The 23087-nt window shown below is 33.7% G+C and overlaps 1 protein-coding gene across 2 annotated transcripts in view; it reads left to right on the top strand.

Moving 5' to 3' along the window:
* The window catches only part of LOC115889041 (unconventional myosin-Va), an 84243-nt gene that overhangs the window by 19022 nt on the left and 42134 nt on the right, over positions 1-23087 (top strand). For both annotated transcript variants that reach the window (XM_030908956.1, XM_030908957.1), the window contains exons 2-6: positions 12524-12766; positions 14980-15067; positions 17820-18073; positions 19549-19768; positions 20379-20617. In XM_030908956.1, the coding sequence (XP_030764816.1) occupies positions 12524-12766; positions 14980-15067; positions 17820-18073; positions 19549-19768; positions 20379-20617 (1044 nt within the window). The remainder of the gene's footprint in view (positions 1-12523; positions 12767-14979; positions 15068-17819; positions 18074-19548; positions 19769-20378; positions 20618-23087) is intronic.

Raw genomic sequence — 23087 nt, forward strand, 5'->3', positions numbered from 1 at the left:
TCCTTAGGTCATAACGCGTGAGAATGTTCTAAAGTTTAAGATTTTCGACCTATACTCAAAATGCATCTATGTGGCAAACACCTCCACAATGCTGGACACATCCCACATCGTGTGGGATTGCAGAGATGAAATGAGTGTGTCCGTTATATACGTTGGACACATACCACCTTCAGCTTCTTGGCGGTAAATTTCACCCGAACTTCCAACGTTGGAAGCTTGACTACCATTTTAGAAGGGATCATTTCGTTTCAATTTCAGTTCAATTCAGAAGTTAAGTCAGTTCAATTCAAAAATAACGATATTTAGACAAACAGTTGAGTTTTCATTATTGTCGTGCACAATGCAGAAGTGCAGTGAAGATGAAACCAAGAACGAAATGAAGTAAATGGAGCAAAAACTGGCTTCTAAAGACAATTCCACTGTCTCATAAAATTTAATGAATGGAGTTCACTTTGAACCTTCTGATTGGTCAAACTATTTACGAACGAATAAGGATACTTATAGCAAATATCTGGTTGTACCATACGATCGAAAAGAAAGGCCTCAAAGACGGTTGGGGAATGAAAATCGGTGATAATTTTGGCGAGGTCAAGCCCTAGACGTTATTACTTCGTCCCTAGTCTTCTTTATTCTTTAATGGCGCTTACTGCCAGTTGGCATTAAGAAGGTTGTAATTTATATTTTATATTGAGTAAAATTATTTTTAAATGGTGTAGTTTAATATTAGAAAAAAAACATATTGCTTTAGAATTAGATTTGTGTGTTTGGAAACATTCTATCTTTTTTTTAATCATTCTATAGTTAGTGTTAATTTTGACAAGTTTCATGTGAATTTTTAGTAAATGATATCAGACTGGCCTCGCAAAATTTATCATCGATTGTTAATCCCTAACCGTCTTTGACGCCGGTTTTTTTATGCCTCTCTTTTGTGACTGTTATGGTAATGTGGGTCGTTTTTCTCCGCAGGCATGGGTTTTTATCGTAAAGCTCAATAAACTCCATTAGAAAGTCGTGTTTGGACATTGCGCAAGATATATGTCATATTATGCTACTGCGAAAACTGGCACATGAACTGATATGTTTGTTTACACATCATTTGGACTGACAACCGATATAAAAACTTTGGAAAATCCATCGAGCCGAGGTTTTAGTTTCAGTTTTTCATCATTTTTTTGTGTTTAGACGTACCATAACTGACAACTGTACTGAAACTGAACGGAAACCTGAACTGACCATCTAAAAGTACCTTAAAAAATAGTAACTAAACAACAAAAGGACAACTAATTTATTTCTTCCGGCAAGAATTACTCTTAATATTTTTATCGGTGTACTTAAACAGCCGTTAAACGGTAGCCTACTAAAATGCCGTTAATAGATATTGTGAATTGTGACGTCGTTCATGTCGGCGGAAAGTAATGCCTACCTATAAGTATTTTGCAAGAGCACCAGTGGCTCCGTGGCTGAGGCTATCGCTTCGCGAGCGAATGGTCCGTGGTTCAAATCTCACGCCGACCAAGACTTTTTTATATTTTTTTTTGCTTATAGCGTGATTTTATTGCATTGGTTTCACTCTTTTTGGTTGGATTGGTTTAGTTATTTGGCGGGTTGGTTAGCGTAATTATTTGGAGGGTGTTAATTCATTGGTTAGTTGTTTATTTGGTGGGGTTGGTTGGTTTTTACTAATTTATATTTGTTTTTTATATTTTTTTATCAGTGTCGAGGTTAGTTGCGTTGGTTAAGTTGGTTATTTGGTGGGGTGGATAGCGTTGGTTAGTCCTTATAAAATTCCTATATTTCATAAAGCCGTCAAGTGCGTCACATCAACGACGTCATACCTATTAACGGCATTTTAGTAAGCTACCGTTTAACGGCAGTTTAAATACAGCCTATTTTTATTACTACTATTAATTATTTTTAATATTACTACAAACAGGATTTGTACCAGAGTGGCTTGTGCATTGACATCTAGTATATCCTTGAATATATCTGCAGAGCTTAAAGAAATTATTTTATCTTGGGGAATCGTCTATTGAAATAAAATTGTATTTACATTGGTGGAATTTCATTATATGTATGATCAGGTATAAAGTTGTTTCAAACATCCATCATTGATATCTAGTTTGTATAGGTAAGTTATTTCTATATATATCTAGAGTTTGTATCAGTTAAATCTATCAGTTACATCCAGTATTGCAACTACTGTAACACTATTCCCAATTTTAGCAAGGGGTTGTAATTGGTCACTTGTGCTTACCTCTTCAATTAAATCCCTGTATTAATCATTCGTCTGTAAATTTAGGTGTGACGAGGTTCCAGATTCCCTTTTCAACATTTTCTTTATAAAATTTGTTTTCACTTTCATTGTGCCATATTTTATAACATGGGGTGCAACACGATGTACAATCAACAATAATAATATTACCGGATGCAAAATGTTTCAATAAAACCAAACCAAACCAAACCATTCTAGTTTGTCCTAAAAAGTATCAGGACATACTAGTATGGCCCAGGAAAGCTGCTAACAATGAAAGGAACTTTTAGTATGTCCTAGGCCAAACTAAAATGGTCTGAAATCGGATATTTCCTGTAACATATATAATAAAATAAATACACAACTTTTTCCAAATCAAGAATACCTACAACACTGATTTAAATTCACAAATATAGTGCCAACTTTAAGTCCAATGTTGGTACAAACGTTCCCCCATCGAATAGGAGAAATGCTTGCCAACCGCAATATTGTCGAAAACTGAACCAAATGTTGGTAACAACGTTGGAACCAACGTTGGATGCATCGTGTAGGACCGGCTTTACACAAATGTTTTTTTTTGGCACAAGCTGTTTATTAAGGGGACAAAACTTTCAATGCTCTTATCCTGGTGGGTGAAGTACTGTATCTGTTAGTATACTTAATTTAAGGATGTTTAATGTTAAGTTCAGGTCTTCAAATGCTTCTTTTTAAAAATTGATCTAGTTATAATTTATCTCGAATCATAGTTCATTTTAATATTATTGAAATTATTATCATTTAAATATGAATTATTTAAAAGCAAGAGTAGTAGGATTTTCACTTTGCTTCAAAAGTTATCATTTAATTTTTTATAATCAGTAAATTTAAAGTTTAGTTTTACACTAAACTATTTGAATTGCGTTTCAAAGCTGATTTGCTTAATATATACATAATTATATAGTTTGAACATACATTTATTCCCTCCGATATAAAGAAAAAAAGAACTTAAGTTGGCCAGTAACCTCACTGTGTTATCTTGTTAGCGCACGCAATCCTATTGACCTACATTATCAAAAACAGTTTTATTTTAACAACTAGGTACCTACCTATTACAGTTTAGTATTTTAAAACTAAATTTCCTCAACAATTCTTGCTTATTTAAAAAGACCTGTTTATTTTGCCACCAGAGGAGAAATCTGAAAGATGAAAAATTATTTTTTTTCAAAAATATCACTGAACAGAATCGAAACGGAAACCAGCTTGTCAGTAGATTTTTAATCCAAAAAATATAGGGATTATTTACATGTCATTATTGCTTAATTTCCATTTTTTTAATTTTTAAATACACTTTTGCGTGGATATAGCCTGGATACCGGGACACGAGGTTCACAAGGATAACGAAAAGACAGATAAAACGGTCAAACAAGACCCAGCGCCATTCTGCGGTGCTGCAAATCTCAAGAATTATGGAAAAATTAATCAGGACAACAGCACACGAAGCAGTTCATCGCAGACAAATCATCAGAATATATAGCAGTGCCAATAAACTGAGAGCTGCTAAGCAAACAGAAGTATTGAAACAGTAACTAGATTTACTAACAGGGCATTGCAGGCCCAATAGCCCCCGATACACCAACATAAAAGTTGTCCGATTAGATATGGCAAGAGCTAAATACGAGGATAAAATTTTGTGTAGCAAGAAAACCCTATTTAAAACTGGCACGAGCCAAATCCGCAGGCTTGAACCAATGCAATGATTAAAATTTTATAACGTGAAGATTTAATCTATAAGGGACTTTGTTAATAATTGCGCTATTTATTGACAGATCCAAGATAGATTCAGGTGGAGGTTCGGGGGGTGTTCTCGAAGGGTCTTGACAGCGCAAGGTCTTACCGGCTCCAGATAGATCAAGTGTTTTCCAGGCAGAGATACTTGGAAGTGTGAACATTTGGAAGGCCTGCGAATGGTTAAGCGCGGAGACTCCTTATGGGCGAAAAACTTCAATAATCACTGACAGCCAAGCAGTCATGTCGACGCCTGAACTCATCTACCATATCCTCCAAAGTAGCCAAAAAACGTACAAGTTATCCTACATAGCAAGTAGGTATGATATAACCTTGCTTTGGGTTCCAGGCCACAGGAACATCGAAGGGAACGAACGCACTGATGAACATACAGGCGAGGAGCATGCCTTGGTCTAGATGTATCAGAGGAAGTTTTACTCCCCTCAATGCCATAAAAGACATTTACAACCATTTTCTGTCTATGGCGGACAGTAGATGGAAAACTTTAAGCACCTGCAGGACAGCCAGGAAAGCTTATCCCAAATACGACCTTAAAAAATCGGGAGAGCTCATAACTAAGTCGCTTAAGGATATCGCCAGACTTACGGCGGTATATACGGGACACTGACCAATTGGTGAACATGAGGCGAGAATGGGCATCCCTTTTAACGAAGTTTGTCCAAGCTGCAAGGACCCGAAGGAAGGGGAAACGGTTCTACATTTCCTGTGCCGCTATCCGGCTTTATATAGGACCCGCAACCGTTTCCTCGGTGGATACAGCTTTGTAAATCTTGAAAATGTTGTCAGAAGGAGCATAACGGAAGTCACCCGTTACCTTAACGCTACCAAATGGTTATAAACAGTTAACAGTCCAACTTTTCCATCCCTGGGAAAGGGTCACAGAAGGGATGGGGCCTCAGAGTGAGTGGTATCAAAACGGTAATTCTGATAATTGGAGTTCGACAAGCAGTTGCACTCGCCACTTCAACCAAACAACCAACCAGCATGTATTATTTATATTTTGTAAAAATGGGTGAAATCACAGTCTAACTTGTAAAATTAAAGCACCACGTTTCCATTGCAACGATCCTCAACCCTTATAAAGTGTAAACTAACAAATACTAACTTAAAGTTTTTATTCAGTCTTCTTTGTTGTTTACTACCTTTCATCAATTTTCCCTTAACACTATTTGTTCAAAATTTGTATTTAGATTAAAGACTCTATGAAATAATCTCAGTTATTATTACCTCTTGTATAGTAAACCGACCGTGACGCGTTTAAAAAGTTTTGTGCTTCGTCAAGCAAGAAATACACATCAAAATATGTAGGTATATTTTTTCAGTTAAAGATATATTGAAGTTTCATAACAAACGAATTCTTATATACAAAGTATAAAATAAACAGTGTACCAAACTTCAGATATATAACATTTTTATTGACATAAATTTATTTTTAAGAACATTGGTAAACAATTGTCCTTGAACTCTTACCAAAAATTTGACAATACTATTGACAATGACAAAGTCACATTTTTGCTGGTATTTTAATTGTAGCTTTCTCTGGGCCGTATTATAAAATTTTAGTATTTTTAAGATAGATTTTTGCAAATAACATTTAAATGCCAATTTCAAATGAAACGAAATTCTAGACGAAAGTACAACTTTAACGCATCTTGAACAAAGTATCATACAACTATTGCATAAAATTATCTGGGGAGATAAGTCCACAAATGACGCTATGTTTTCCCTCCTTAATAAAGTTTACTCCAGCCTCAATAACCATCATTCTACAGCAACAATTTTCTGTGATTTTTCTAAGGCGTCCGACTGTGTAAATCATAAGATCCTAATTAATAAACTACAGCACTATGGGTTCAGGGGAACATCTCTGGAATGGTTTAAGTCGTATCTGAGCAACAGAAGTCAACTTGTGAGGGCGGATACCACGTTGTCTTCTAGCAAGCCAATAGAATGTGGAGTACAACAAGGCTCAGTACTAGGCCCCATTTTGTTTCTTCTTTTTATTAACGACATTGCTAACATAAACATCAGTGGCAAAATATGTCTTTTTGCGGACGACACTAGCTTCACTTGGAGCAACAAGGACGTCACGGCACTTTATAGGATTATATCAAATGACTTAATCACCATTAAATCTTGGTGCGATTCGAACCTCCTGAGTCTCAACATTTCTAAAACTTAAGCTTAGTCGTATAAAAACTCGCTGCAGCCTTTTGTACAGGGTGGGTCAAATTCGACGCTTTTAAATGGAAACACCCTTTTCTATAGGAGATAGACAAAAACTAATATCGGTGTCTGGAGCTCAATTTTTATCAAAAACATGATGGTGAAAACCGCATATCGATATTTGTTACCGTTTCGGAGTTACGGGGTGTTTTTCAAAAATATGCATTTTTAACAAATCGCTGTAACTTTTTTGCTATGAAAAATTTTGTATTTTTATGAAAACACTTCCAAAGCACTTTTTACGTAGAATTTAATGGTTTAAGTATAATTTTTTTTAAATTAATGATTTAAGAATTATCAGAAAATTTGATTTTTTATATGGGACACCCTGTATATTTTTAATTTATTGAAAAGAATTTAAAATTACCTTTCCAAAAATATAACACACTTGATATTTTGCTCGATTCCTCTTCGAGATATAGAGTATATAAAAATTCGCCCGCTTTTAAATAAGTAGGCTTTGAACGACACCGGCTGTTATGCAAAAAAATTCTAGCTGTGAGCATCAATTAAAACGAAAATAATATTTGCTATGAGAGATGCAGAATTTTATAACAATTTAAAATATATTTAACCAACATCAACACATTTAAACTATATCTAATAACAATAAAAATAAATAGCAAACCAAGACATGATATTTTGCTACTTCTGTTATGGACAGACGGGGCAGTTTTTGAAAATTTCTCCCGGAATTCATTAACTCAGTGGGGGTGAAAGATACCTTCCTATAACTGCTAAGTATTTTTAATTCTTGTCTAGATTATACGGAAGAATAAGGAACCTTTATTCTTCCGCAAATATATCCATAGGATTAGATCCATGGGCACTAAGTCAAGCGGCCTCGACGGCCAACGGCTGGGAATTTGGTTAGCTATCCAATTAGTCTTGAAATTGGCTGCAAAAATTTGCTGATAACTTCAGCGATCAGAGGCGGTGCGTCGTTTTGTTGGAAAAATATGTTTTCGAATTCCATTAAGGGCATATCATCAATAAGGGGTCCAAAGCCTACTAGTTAAAAGTGGCGAACTTATAAAAATTCTGTATTTCGAAAGGGATTATAACAAAATATCAAGTGTGCTATATTTCTGGAAAGGTAATTTTAAATTCTTTTCAGTTAGTTAAAAATATAGAGGGTGTCCCAAATAAAAAATCATTTTTTCTGTTGATAACTCTTAAATTATTAATTTTAAAAAAATTATACTTAAACCATTAAATTCTACGTAAAAAGGTGCTTTGGAAATGTTTTCATAGAAATACAAAATTTTCCACAGCAAAAAAGTTACAGTGATTTGTTAAAAATGCACATTTTTGAAAAACACCCCGTAACTCCGAAACGGTAACAGATATTGATGTGCGGTTTTCACCATCATGTTTTTGATGAAAATTGAGCTCCAGACACCGATATTGGTTTTTGTCTATCTCCTATAGAAAAGGGTGTTTCCATTTAAAAGCGTCGAATTTGACCCACCCTGTACTTAACAACAGCACCATTGACGTCGTAAAATCTGTAAAATTCTTACGGCTTGTTGTAGACAATTCTCTGAAATGGGACATGCATATCGAAGCTTTGTCGAAAAAAATGAGCTCTGCCTGTTTTGCATTAAGATCTGTTTTTAAGGAGCTTAACTTGTCAGTGGCTAGAACTGTTTATTATGCACTTTCTGAGTCGCACCTCAGGTATGCCCTTTCATTCTGGGGCACGTGTTGTGCGACTCAATTTGATCGCATTTTTAAGCTCCACAAGAGAGCTGTTCGATATTCACTGGGACTAAACAGCAGAACTCATTGCCAGGACTTTTTTAAAAAATGAAAAATATTAACTCTTCCTTCCTTATTTATATTTGAATCCGTTTGCCTAATACGTAAGCATGTATCAGCTTCTCAAGAAAGGCCATCTCACACTTATCCACTCAGGAACGCGGAGCAAGATCTTTATCTACCTACCCCCACGCTCAAAGTTAGTTAAAAGTTCAATATTATACAACTCGAAAAAAATGCACAATCACCTGCCATTTGAAATCAAATCCATAACATCATTTTCCTCATTTCGCAAAGCATTGAACTCTTATTTACTAGACAAGGCTTTCTACGCCGTAAATGAATTATATTTTGATAATCGAATTTGATATTATAAACACTGGTCTAATGTTTGTTCTAATGTCATTGCTATATTTACCAATGACACCGAAATAAATGTATTTAGAGGTCATTGATATTTACTATAAACTAAATAAAATTTTTTGAATATTATTTTTATTTTTTTTATTCTTTGACATTGTAAACATCTATAAATGTTTAAACAATAAGACTGACAATATTATTTGTATAATGTTTTGTATTATCTTTTGTTTGTTTGTTTGTGTACCTTGTTTGTTTACTTTGTTTGTTTACTTTACCTTTGTCTACAAATTGTAAAATTTTTTGACAATAAAGGCATTTATTTATTTATTTATAATATTTGACATTTTCAAAATTTACATGGGATTTCCTATGTCCCGTGTTCCGATGCCACATGCCCACCACACGGTATATAATAATATATATCAATAAAATTTAAAGAAATATCATCATCATCATCATTTTCAGCTTCATTTTCAACCATTTCCTGTTATTGTGTAGCCTCCCTTACATACTCTCTTTATAGTTGGGCCCATTGTTGTTTAATGTTGTCTATACGGGCCCCAAGTTATCTCTGTTAATTTCCCATCTGAAATATACAGGTAATAATTCCCATCTCAGATATACAGGTACTAGGTATATACTACCATTTTCAAAAATGTGTAAACAACGATAATATTAGCTATTAATTAAAGTTATTTGTTAATGTACATAACTGATTTGAGGAATATATTTAGCAATATGCGAAATAGTTGAATGCGATTTAATATAACAAGCGATGTCCAAATAATAACGTATACAGTAATATTTTTTTTGTATCTTAAACATGACAACAGCGCTTTCAGATGGAGCGGACCGTCCGCGACGGAGCATCCGCGATTTCGAGCAAGTACCATGAGTTTATATGAACAATTTCATATGGGCGCGTATGCACAGTCCGACGGAGTTCGTCCGACGGCTATCTTGAAAAAACACGACGGACGGTCCGACGCGGACGCTCCGCTCCATCTGAAAGCGCTGTTACAGGGCTTTCAGACGCTCCGCGATATATCTGAAATGAATATGTGAACTATATGTGCGATATATCTGATGAATATGTTCATGTTACAGCGCTTTCAGATGGAGCGGACCGTCCGCGACGGACCCTCTGTCAAGTTTTTTCAAGATAGCCGTCGGACGGAGCACACGCGCCCATGTGAAATTGTTCATATAAACTCATGGTATTTGCTCGAAGTCGCGGACGGTCCGCTCCATCTGAAAGTGCTGTAAGGCGCATTCTCAAGACTCGCGTACTTGACAAACATTTGTAATTGGTATACAGGGTATACACTGTGCGTCGGTCATCTATACAGAATTTCTAAGCTATTTATTATAGGAACTACGCCGCACTCCCGCCAGACCCTGTAGGCCAATAAAAAATACTTGCCAAGTACACGAGTCATGAGAACGCGCCATTATGAAGGGTAGAGGAAAGTAACTGACGATGTCCATTTTATAGAATTTCGTTAGTCAAACGTACAGCTTCGACACAAAAAGTGTCATTTTTACTCCTAATAATATACTATTACAGCCAGATTACAGCCATTTGTCCAATGTTAAATGACATTTTGACTGACTTTTTAAAATAATAAGTGTGACATTATCTATCTTTCCTACCTTCTTCTATTTTTCTCCCATTTCTACCATTTGTTTCTCTTACTGGTTTTCTTCTCTTATATCTCTTGTTTCTGTTCTTTCTAAAGCTATTCTTTCTAAAAATAGTCTCCATTGTCATCACTTTTTGAAAGCATTTTGGCTTTCCATGTTACACAAATTCGAAGGAATGAACGGGAAATTCAAAATTGACAAAAATTATTTATCTATACTAGCTTATGTACTAAAAGCGATAATAAAAATAATTGCTGTACTGTTAGACAAACAGTATTTCTGTTACTTATTGACCTTTACAATTTAAACTTATGTGCTAAAATATAATATGGATGAAATATATATTTTTTATTACTAATTAAAGCTTAAACCGTATGAATAATTGTATATAAAATTTTGCAGTTATGTTACTAAAAGTTACATTACCTTAAAATTGTTCTGTAACATTTAAACCTAACATTTGTACTGGTCCCTAATAAACATTAAAAATATTCAAAAACGACACTTTGGTTGTTTTCTACGTTTGCATTTCAGCAAATCCATTACCAGCTGGTCATCTTTGCCAGTGTGTTTTCTAAACTATATACATATATACATATTTCTAATAAACAAAGATTGAATGGAACTTTAAATCCTACTCGTTAAATAACATAAGTTAGTATTAGAGGCGTCAAGTTGCAAAACCCCTCTTATCCCAAAAACGATGTTTCGAGATAATTTGCGTATTATCTAACTGTTTTGGAACATCAAGAAGCGTTATTTTACAAAAAACCTGGCCATTGAGTGGAATCATTGTTTTGTATCTGGTTTTTCTAGAGATAAAAATTAATATTTAATTTTTAAATAGAATATACACAAATATAATTCGGATAAGGTTTTATTGCAGTATGATGCATATTACGGGTTTTGCTGCATCAAGATATTTGCATCCTAACTTGGAATTATTAGCTTTGATATTTTATTAAAATTAGGTAATGATTTGAAATGGATAAAACGTCAGTATACTCTGTTTTTTTTCTCAGGTAAGATTTCGACAGACGAAGGCAGAAAAAATAGCGACGTCCCAACCAATCTTTTTATTTTACTAAAAAAAGTTTCTAATTCCGTATGATCGAAAAAAAAACGGCGTCCAGTTGCCTGGGAAATGACAATCGATGACATTCCCCATATAAATTTACATATAAAACGACAGCGATCTTCACTTCATAGCCATCGCTGACGCCGTTTTTTCTCGATCATACAGTATTTTTTAAGTTTACTATGGATGGGTTCATATATATATCCGTCATGCATCATTTCTTATTGTTTTTAACCAGTTTTATTGGTTTATTTCAAAAATGACAGATCGTATTTCAATATTATTGGTTTGACGGAAAGATGAACGACAAACAAACGCCGATGCGTGTGAACTCGTCTTAAGATTTTTGAGAGTTGTCAAACTCTTGCCAACTTATAGATTATAATTTTGTGTCAAATTATGTCAAATAGAAATGATAAATATTTTGCATTTTGGACTGTGTTATTACGTGTGTTTTGTGTTTTTTAAAATTAAGTGGAGGAAAACTCGCGGGAAAATTCTGTGTTGACCCAGACCATAGTTTACAGTTAATATTCGGTGCCCAGAGACCGCCAGAGACAGTTTGCCAGAGATTATGGCCAGAGAGATGTATTAGCCACAAATAAAGTTTGTAAATTATCTTGTATATTATACCAAAAACTGGAGTGTCTGTAAAATAGCAGCACACGATAGGTAAATCATATAATCATATTGAATAATTATTTTATTGATAAATGTAACAATAAATGCAGGAAGTTGCTTGAGCTTGAAAGCCGGAAATCTTTTTTATATCTTTTTTGGTATGTTGTGTTTTTTTTAATAAACCCTTGCTTGTTTAGTATTAACACATACTGTAATTGTTTTTAATAAAATAAATCGATTATATTTCACAATATTTTGAAGTAATCACTTGTCACTCAAATTTTAAATATATTAATTTTCTGCTATGCGTTCCAGTTGTACCAACTTAATTCTTTGTAAAATAAGATAAACTAATTTGAAAATAAAATGACAGACACATCTATCACTGTCAAGGATCTAGTCGTTGGACAGACTATAGTAATACCTGTGAAAAAATGCGGGATTTGCAACAATAATGACTCGAATAATGACATAAAAAGCAAATATAAGTGGATAAGACGGATTTTACTGCAGTAACGTAATTTGTAGTAAATTTTATATAGGAATATGTGACTTTTTCTGTAGTTTGAGACTATGTTTATGTAGATTTTAGGGTCGACGTTAAGTTAGATATGTCATTAAGCCATTTTTTTTAAATGGATAATGCGGATTTTGTAACTTGACGCCTCATTTAACTATGACAGAATTTCATGCAAAAGATCTAAAGTCGATATACTGGTTATAAATAGACTATGGTTTGCAAACGCTAATTAGTTGTTGGTAAAAGAAAAAAAATAAAATACTTTATATTTTAGGGTGCAAGAGTATGGATACCTCACAGCGAAAAAGTTTGGGAAGGTGCCACATTATTAGAAGACTACAAACCAGAAAAGAAGACGCTTGAAATACAGACTGAAGACGATCAAGAACTGAAAACTCTACCACTGAAATCTGAAAAGGATTTACCATTCCTGAAAAATCCCGACATACTAATAGGCGAAAATGATCTCACCTCTCTCTCATATCTGCACGAACCTGGCGTCTTGTATAACCTGCAGGTAAGAAAATACCCTTAATTAAAAAGACTAAAGAAGAAGTCTAACACTACTTTTGTATTCATGCATCAGAGACAGTCCTCTCTACGTCGCGCGTCGTGAGAGTTTAGTTTGACGTTTTACATGACACATTTGTCTGATTAGAGTTGAGGGTTGGAACCTTTGGTGTTACACAGCAAAATAAAATACTAAATCACCACAATACACCAAAACACTGTTACTTTTACACTGGACGTGCGTTTCGCTAAGCATGTTAGCATCATCAGCAGATGATTATAAACTTTAGTTTATTGTAAAAAAAATTAATCGCGTCCAGTGTAAAAGTAAAAGTGTTTTGGTGTATTGTGGTGATTTAGTGTTTTATTTTATATTTGTCTGAGTTTGTATCTGTGTTTTTTTATTTCATATTTATACAGAGTGTTTCAAAAAACGTGCCATCTCTCGTAATAAGATTGTTCTTGCAAAAAAAAAATTATTTCTTTCATCAACATAGGTCCGATTCTGCTTTGTTTCGTAGCTATAGGGGTGTCTTCATTTTTTTTTCACTTATTATATTTTTTTCCAAATGCTTTAAGTAATTCGAATAAAATTTTGAGGGTAAGTTATTATAAGTGTTACATATTTTAGTATTAAAAACTAAGAAGTATCTACAGATTCACCAGGCACGTACATATGGGTTATCAATGAAATGTTTTTTTCTAAAATAAACTTGTGCGCTACTGATTTTCTTTTCTCTAGTTAGCTAAAATTGTATAGACCATTTAATGCCGATTAAAAGTTGTCTCTTAATAGTTTGTTGATTTCAACCTCCTTGATGAAAAAAATACAATTATATTAATTTTCCTTAATCCAAAACTAATAGCAACCCGTAATATTTTTGATGTCACTAAATGGCTACATAAAAATACTCATTGATTCCTCATAAATAAATATAAAGAAAAAGTTCCTATAAACATAGACGCGGAAATGCATAGTGTTAAAATTCCAGGATGTAAAAACTTTTAAATATAGGTCTTTTATAATTTTCTTAAATATCATTATTAGCCGACCATACCAATAGGTATGGTAGGCTATTAGGATCGGCAAAAAAAAGTTTTTTTAATTTCACTCAAAATGAGTTTGGTTTGGTTTGGTTTGGGTCATAAATGACCTAAATACAAGATATTTTCGTGGTGTTTGTCTGTCTGTCTGTCCGTCTGTCCGTCTGTCCGTCTGTCCGTCTGTCCGTCTATAACACGATAACTCAAAAACCGCTGAACCGATTTTAACCAAATTTGGCACAAAAATACTGTGGTACCCGAGAATCTGGTCATTAGTTTTTGGTAGGGGTGGGGGTTGGTAAGGGGGTATGGGAGAGGGTTAAAATTTAAAAAAATCGTAACTCCAAAATTACAGTAGCTAGCGAAACGCGGTTTTCAATTTAAGATTAGGAATAATATTTGTAACAAAATTTGTAATAACATCAAAATCAGTCAAAGTCGCAGTTTTTGAAATAATTGAAACTAAAAGAACTGCCTAACAACTTTTTATTAACATATTTTAGTATGGGCGGCTATACGTGCCTCCCGGCGCCAATTTTTTTTTCTTTTTTTTTGCTTCCGACGACGGAAAGAGATAAACTTTCCGAAACGTTAAGAATTTTTTTGTTCGTTAGGCAAATTTGTCCTAATTTCCTAACCTAACCAAACCAAACTTCTGACAAGTAGTTTCCGTTTGGATTAACGCAGAAGTGTTTACAAAAGATAACTATTTTATTTTGTAGATTTTCTTGCAGTGGCGAAATACCCATATAGGATTTTTTGGAGAATTTTTATACAGTCTATACAACCCCCCTGTAGCCACGAAAGAAGTACGAAAAAACTAGAATCGAATTATTTTTATGTGAGGAATCTCCCCATGAGAGATGGCACATGTTTTTTAAAACACAGCCAACTATAGTCCAAATATCATGCAAATATTGTATACCCTGTATTAATTGATTTGTTCTTATTAGAAACTTTTTAACAATTTTAGTAACTATAGCATTTATTGACTCATTGTAAAACAAAACCCATAAATTATTGAGTTTACACGATTTTATTTACTTTATTTTTACTTTAACACGTTTAAATATAATTAAAACTACACTGATATACCTACTATAATTTAAGTCATATTTGGGGAAGGCATAAGTAAATGTATTTATCTAACTAATTATAACAATTTATATTTTACAGGTCAGGTTTTGTCAACGAAGAGATATTTATACATACTGTGGTATTGTTTTGGTTGCCATCAATCCGTATGATGAACTTCCAATTTACGGTGAGTCACAAAGATCTGAATCATTTTAATTAGCTAATTATCTACCTTTATTTATATAATTATATATGCTACTCGTTAAATAACAAAAATCATTAGATTGTTATTTTTTCATATACAGGGTGGCGCACCTCATTCACCTCGGTTCATTATACGAAAACGGAAAGATGTAGAAACGAAAAAAAAAGATTTGAAATATACAGGGTGTCTCAGAACTAAGATCCATACCAAAGTTATATTTTTTCTTATGGAACACCGGGTATTTTATTTCATTTTTGGATTCTTGGGCCCAAAAAAAGGCATTTATTATAGGGGTTAAATATGTTTAAAATCTTTGGTTTTTGAGATATTTAAAGATATTTAAATATGCATGCTACAAAATAATGGATTATTAACACCCTGTACATTACTTTTCAGAATTAATTCTTGTGCTCAGTTTAAAGGTAAAGAAATAAACGATCCGTACTATCACATTTTTTTTACACCATTTCAATGACACCCTGTATAATTTTATTATATACCTATACTGCAAAAAATTTGTTTTCTATTTTAAAAGTATAATAATACATAAATATACATGTTATAATAATAGATATAACTTATAAGACGTTATAAGATAAGTAACATATATAATTAAATAAGTATGAGTACAAAGTTAGAACTATAATCGGAGCCAATTCCAAATAAATTTCAATAATAATTACAAAATACTCTTAACTAGTAGAAAAGCTCATGAAAGAAAACGCCTTGCGTGACCATCTTCTGATGCGTGTCAAATACTCGTCAGCGAGTAATGGCGGTATGTATATGTATAATAATAGATATAACTAATAAAACGTTATAAGATAAGTAACATATATAATTAAATAAGTATGAGTACAAAGTTAGAACTATAATCGGAGCCAATTCCAAATAAATTTCAATAATAATTACAAAATACTCTTAACTAGTTATTAGAATATACAACTAAAATATATTTATTGGCAATCTACCAAAATAGATTAGATTTTTTTTAAATATTTAATTAATACATAATATGCGCATATTAATGTTATCCAATCGTTATACGATTTATAAAATGTATTGCGGATTTTTTTAAGTTGTTATTTGTTAGTAAACTTAACCTGGAAACCAGTAACTACAGTGTCTACTTTTTCTTTCTTATTGGCACTGGCTTGAGAAAGGAACTGAAAGGTTTCCTTTTGTATTTTAATAGGAGACCTCTCCTTAATTAATATTATTTTTCTATTGTAATTGAGAAATAATACCGTGCGAATTTTATATACATTACGATCCAAATGAGACTAACAGCGTGATAGATATTCATAAAAATAGAAATAGAAGAAGGAGAAATTCTTAAAAATATAAACAAGGTTTTATCATAATATAAGTTTTACAATATGACCTCACAAATAATAAATAATGTCTATACCGGGTGCGTCTTGAAAGCTACTCACACGTATTATAACTTTTGTATTTTTTCGTATAAAAAAAGCGAGATTTGGTATGTTAGTATATGACATAAATTGGGATTGATTGATGTACCTATTCAACGGCTGAGTTAAAGACTAATTTTTAATCAAGGGGCCTTGGAAAAATAGATTTGATCGTCCAATGTTTTTAGTGTCTTATCCTGGCCGGTTAAAAGATGCCCAAATTGTATTTTTAATCATATCTCAATTTTTCTCAAATGGAACGAAGGTGGCTCATTAACATATTTGGAAAAAGCATTTTTTACGAATAATTTGATACCGCACCCTTAGTATTTCCAGTCAAATTGTCTTTATGAACCGTATGTTGCAATTTCAAAAGTTGACGTATGATATTCGTATTTTTTTTTTATTTTGACGTATTCTACTCAGTCTCACTTTCTATCGAATAAAGTAACAAAATACCAAGGGTGCCAAAAATCAAAAGTTGTAGTCATTTCCGGTGAAACAGGAAGTGATGGAAAACAATTGAATACGTCAATCAATCCTAATTTAACGTCATATACTAACATACCAAATCTCATTCTGTATTCTGAAATATTCAAAAAGTTATAGCGGTGAGCCACTTTTTTAACGCACCCAGTATAGTACAGAATCCGGCTGCAGAATTATTACGCTCGTACGTATTTTTAATCAAAACCTAATTTTTACGTATATTTATGAATAGGAGAAGTTTACAACTATGTTTAATTAATAATAACTGATTTTGGAGACGACATTACGCTCATAAATTATTTTGACCATTTGTAGGTTAGTATTTGTAAATTAAAGTTATTTTTATTCTGTGCATGATATTATAAGGGTACCTAGCAAAAAAGTGCCGCAAATCGGGGTTGCCACGTTCAAAGCTTTTCCTACGGGCCGCGGCCCGGCAACAGTACGTCGGGCATCTGTAGCTTCTATAATAAACAACTTAGAAGAAATGTTGTACTTATAAGTGCAAACGTAAAGTAGGTGGTAATTAGAGTATATTTCAGGAAAATATTTTAACTTCTACAGGGTGGCTCAAAAAAGTATGAGTGAATCGGGATGATCACAATTTTTTTACACACCTTATATATTATTGAATTTTTGGCCTCCTCTTTTTTGTCCTCTTTAAATAATCCTAAGATATTATTAAATAAATGTTTCGATAGTTTCAAAAATATTGTGTAACGCTAAACTTGGAAGTTTGTATACATATAAATATTGTACTTATTCTTTATTTACCAGTATATTCAATGTGATGTATAAGGATTTATATAATGACTCAAATTTATTTGCAGATATTGACACTATCCAAACGTACAGGGGACAGGCTATGGGCGATTTGGATCCACATATTTTTGCTGTGGCGGAGGAGGCCTACACCAAACTGGAACGGGAGCAGAGAGACCAGAGCATTATCGTTTCTGGAGAGAGCGGTGCCGGAAAGACCGTTTCAGCTAAATATGCCATGAGGTATTTCGCCACAGTCGGTGGAAATGCGACAGAAACTCAGGTGGAAAGGAAAGTACTCGCCAGTAGCCCTATAATGGAGGTAAATATAATAAAGTCTGTCCAACGAGTCAGAGAAGATTTCGATAGACGACATCCAAAAATTGTAGGAAACACAATTTTCTTTTGAATTAAAACGATAGAGAACAACTGTCAATGTCATTTATTCTCTGTTCTTGTTGGACAGACTAGAGAAACGTTATGGAGCCAAAAATGTTAAAAATATATTAAACCCACCAATATGTAATGTTGTTGAATAGGTGCTTTCATAGACACTACTGACTTTGTTTTACATGAAACATGTGATCATATACAGGTTGTTAATTTGTTTATTACTCGCGGCATGAGCTTTATGGTTGAAATATGGCAACCTCGGCCCGCTTGTCGAGAGACGACTCGACGCACAGTGTGGCGTGGTATATGAGGACAAAATTAGATATCTCAAAAATGAGTGAACCAATTTCAATTCTGTAAACGCTGTTTTATTACTTATAGTTTAGACTAAAAAAATACAGGAATACTGAGTAGCTGAACAATGAGGAAATATATATAAGGTGTCACAATAGTGCGTTATTGGTTGATATTTTAATAAATAACCCAAATTACTAGCGATAAAGAAAAAATTCGCTTAAAAAATTGTACATTAATGAGAGGTTGCATAATCTAAAAATATTTTCATTCAAACAGGGTATTTCAGAAATCTGTAGGTAGCAAAGCAAAGCTTTGTTTTTTGACGGAACACCCTGTATAATTCTTCATATTATTTGGAATCTACGCAAAATTTTAGGCACATTTCATGTATAATATGCTATACCTAAATTCAACTGCTTTCAAGCTATTAAGGTAAAATTGGCATTTTACCTTCTTTAACCTATAAAAGTACTGTACGTCTGTCCGTTCTGTAGCTACGGGGTATCCGTGAGAGGGGAAACGATATTCTCTCCATGTTTTTCGTAAAAAATTAGACGACGCGTCCCATCAATAAAAATTCAACAAATTTGCAAGTAGCCAATAAAATGAGTGGGCGGAGCGATTTGCGGTGACGCACTCGTCAAATCGACGTATAAAATATATTGCTGTTTATTTAAATGTTTTTTGTCCGCATTCCTTTCATAGACACATTATCCAGCAGATGTACTGTATAATATATATTATGGGAGCATATATATTATGGGAGCAAATAATAGCTCTAACATTTTTGTTGGAAACACAAAAACAAAAAATTCTTCAATCATTTATATTAAAAACTTGCAGTGGCAACAACATTATCAATAAGGAAGTTACAGGGGGATCAAAAGTACCGTGGGAAAGGATGTTAGGGTTGTGCTCGACTTAGCGACTGATATTTATTATAGACCAATATTATAAATTAATTCTCTTTATGATTTTCTTTCGGATCTAATGTAAAACAATCAAACTACATTGGAGATAATGTACAACATTTTTATCATTTATTGGAGATAATGTATTTATTTATAATGTATTATTTTATTGGAGATAACTTTTTCATCATTTTAGGCCATCGGAAACGCAAAAACAACGAGAAACGACAATAGCTCACGATTTGGCAAATTCATCGAGTTACAGTTCAACAAACAATTTAATATAAGCGGAGCATCTATGAGGACATATCTCTTGGAGAAGTCGAGAGTGGTGTTTCAAGCTCCAGATGAGCGAAATTATCATATATTCTACCAGTTGTGCTCAGCCAGAGGTCGACTTAAACATTTATTCTTGGGTAAGTCCTAACTATAGACATCTAAATAATGTTTATTTAGATGTCATTAGTACTAACTAGGGTTGCCAGATTATTAGAGCTAAATTCCGAGAAGGCAAAAAAGCAACAGCGGAAAATAACGCCGACGCGACGCTCTAAAAAATGCACATCACCATCTCACCACTCACTTCCTATTCTAGAGAATTAGTTTGTGGAAACTAAATTAAAAGATACTATAGCCCAAACATGTTTTATTGAGACGAGCACATAAAATATAAACGAAGATAGTTACGGAGGTTGTTTTTTAAGTTTTTACAAAAAGTGAAACAGAAACGAACAAAGCATAAAATTTGTATGTTTTTACTTTGAGAACTTTATAACATTTGATTTTACAATTTGATTTGCACTTTCCGGGATAGTATATTTTCCGGGTTCCGGGACAACTTACCTAAACCCGGGATATTCCAGGAAATCCCGAACATCTGGCAATCCTAGTCCTAAATAATTATATCCTTAACCGATTTTGCCATAATAGTCTAGGAACGTTATTCAGAAAGAATTTTAACAATTTTTTTTTATAATACGAGAATAATCTATCTCGTATTATAAAAAACCTATTCGTTATCTACAGATCACCAAGATAAATTCACTTACCTGAATCAAGGCTCCAGTCCAATTATACAGGGTGTGAACGATTTGGTTCAGTTTGAAGAAACGGAGAATGCCCTTAACCTCTTAGGATTCTCCGAACAAGACCAGGAGAATATGTTTAAAATTCTTGCGGGCATCTTGCATCTGGGCAATATTGAATTCAAACAGTGTCTAATCAAAGTGGAGAACGAACAGGATCAAGAAGGGTGTACAATTCCAGTAAGTATTTAAAATAAAAAGGTGCCCGGTGGCGTAGAGGTACAGCTCTTATCTACCAATTCTAAGGTTGTGGGTTCGAATCCCACAGCCGGCATTTCATCAGTCGACTATTTTTAATAAAATAAAAACAGTTTGGGTACCGACTCAGCCTTAAATGAGTACTTGGGATTCACAATCCTGAGGTAATAATAAGCGGTTGAAGCGTTATGCTAGCCACATTACCTTCCTTGTATACCGAACGGCTCTGGTATGGCAGGCTGTACCTTGCTACTCCCAAGGCGTTAAACGCTATACCGGGTGCGTCTCAAAAGTGGCTCAACCCTATAACTTTTTTATTTTTTCAGATAAAAAACGAGATTTGGTATGTTAGTATTTGACATAAATTAGGATTGATTGACGTATTCAAATGTTTTTGGTTACTTCGTGTTTCACCGGAAATGACTACAACTTTTGATTTTTAAATGGCACCCTTGGTATTTTTTTTATTTTATTCGATAGAAAATGACATTCTGAATAGAATGACATATCATATGTTAACTTTTGAAATTCTCGCTTATAACACAACCATATGTCAACATGTCAAAAGTTGACATATGATATGTCATTCGATTCAAAGTGTCATTTTCTATCGAATAAGGTAAAAAAATACCGAGGGTGCCATTTAAAAATCAAAAGTGTAGTCATTTCCGGTGAAACAGGAAGTGGCCAAAAACAATTGAATACGTCAATCAATCTTAATTTATGTCATATACTAACATACCAAATCTCGTTTTTTTTTCGGGCCACTTTTGAGACGCACCCGGTATACGCGCTATTATAATTATTTAAAATAAATAACCAAGTTTATAATTCACCTTTCATTATTCGTTTTGCTTTCAAAATTCGTTGTGCGACAGCAATTCAATAAATGTTTATCCATTAATTTAAAAGTTGAGTACTAAAAAAAGTGAACCAGAGAAATAAATATTTGGTATCCCTATGCTTTTTTCCAGTGCCAACTAGGGTAAGTCTGGATATTACTGCGAACAAAAGTTTGATGATACCTAAAACTGTATTTAATTATTTATAAAATTCCTCTCATTGTAATAATAATGTGTTAACTAAACTATAATACAACTGCTTAATATAAAGTTCATATCAAATAAAGTTTTAGTTACTTAATTAAGCTTGACCGGCACAGCGCTGTCCACTTTTACACATTTTCTTTTAATCACAATATTTAGAAAGCAAAAATAAAATAATTATAAATATATAAACTTATTGCAAAATAAAACACTAAATCACCACAATACACCAAAACACTCTTACTTTTACACTGGACGCGCATTTCGCTAACCATGTTAGCATCATCAGCAGATTATTAAGACTGAATCAGTCTCTTGATGAGATAATTAAGACTGAATCAGTCTTAATCATCTGCTGACGATGTTAACATGGTTAGCGAAACGCGCGTCTAGTGTGAAAGTAAAAGTGTTTTGGTGTACTGTGGTGATTTAGTGTTTTATTTTGCTGTGTAACACCAAAGGCTCCAACCCCCAACGGTAATAAACAGTTCTTATTTACATCAACAAAACTCACCTTATTAACAGCACTAAAGGGACATAAAGGGTCATTACTCTTTCCCATTCAAAATATTGTAATAAAGTTGCGATGAGTTTTTTACGGCTATTAAGCTATCTTGTACACTTCGCACTAAAAGAGGTTCTAAAAAGAACAATGTTCGACTGCAAGATCTATGTATAAACATTTTTAAGCCTAAAGTGTCACAACACTATTTATTTAAACCAAATACTCGTTATACACAAATAAAGTGTCCAAACGAACGACAATGTCAGGAAATAAATAAATAAATGTGGCAACTTGGCATTTTTTACAGCAGAGCTACCACCTGAATCCCTAGAGCGAAATTTAAACTCCAGTTTTTTTTTAGAATTTAGAATGAGTGGGAGGGGGGTTAATCACTTCGACCTTACAGATCCATTGTGTCCCCCTTTCTTGAATCATAACTCATCATACAGTCCCAGGGCTTTGACAAAAGCCAGTATCTGGGACGGTTTTATAGAGGGTAGTTCTCCATCTCCAATATCAGTCGTACCAAAATTCATGGCACGAATGGTTGTCGTCTCGGCGCACTCAGTGATGAGGTGTACTGGTGTTTCACCATCTTCCCCACAGAATCTGCATTCGCCGTTTCTTCTTAGTTTCAATCTACTGAGGTGTTCATTGAGGAGACAGTGTCCTGTTAAAACCCCGTGACAATCCGAAGATTGTTCTTACTCAGACCCAGGAAGATCTGTGATTTTTTCTTGATCATAAGCCCTCAGAAACTTCTTCGAGTGTCTTAGACCATTGCAAGATTTCCATTCCAGGTTGCGGATGGAATCTTCCAAGTTCTTGAGTTCCGCCTTGAGTTGGTTACCACTTGGAAAGCAGAACGGTTCTGGTCCAGTTAGTGGAGTGTTCGCTCTTT

Source organism: Sitophilus oryzae, unplaced genomic scaffold (genome assembly GCF_002938485.1).
Source record: "Sitophilus oryzae breed Bouriz unplaced genomic scaffold, Soryzae_2.0 scaffold_810_pilon_pilon, whole genome shotgun sequence".
Taxonomy (NCBI): domain Eukaryota; kingdom Metazoa; phylum Arthropoda; class Insecta; order Coleoptera; family Curculionidae; genus Sitophilus; species Sitophilus oryzae.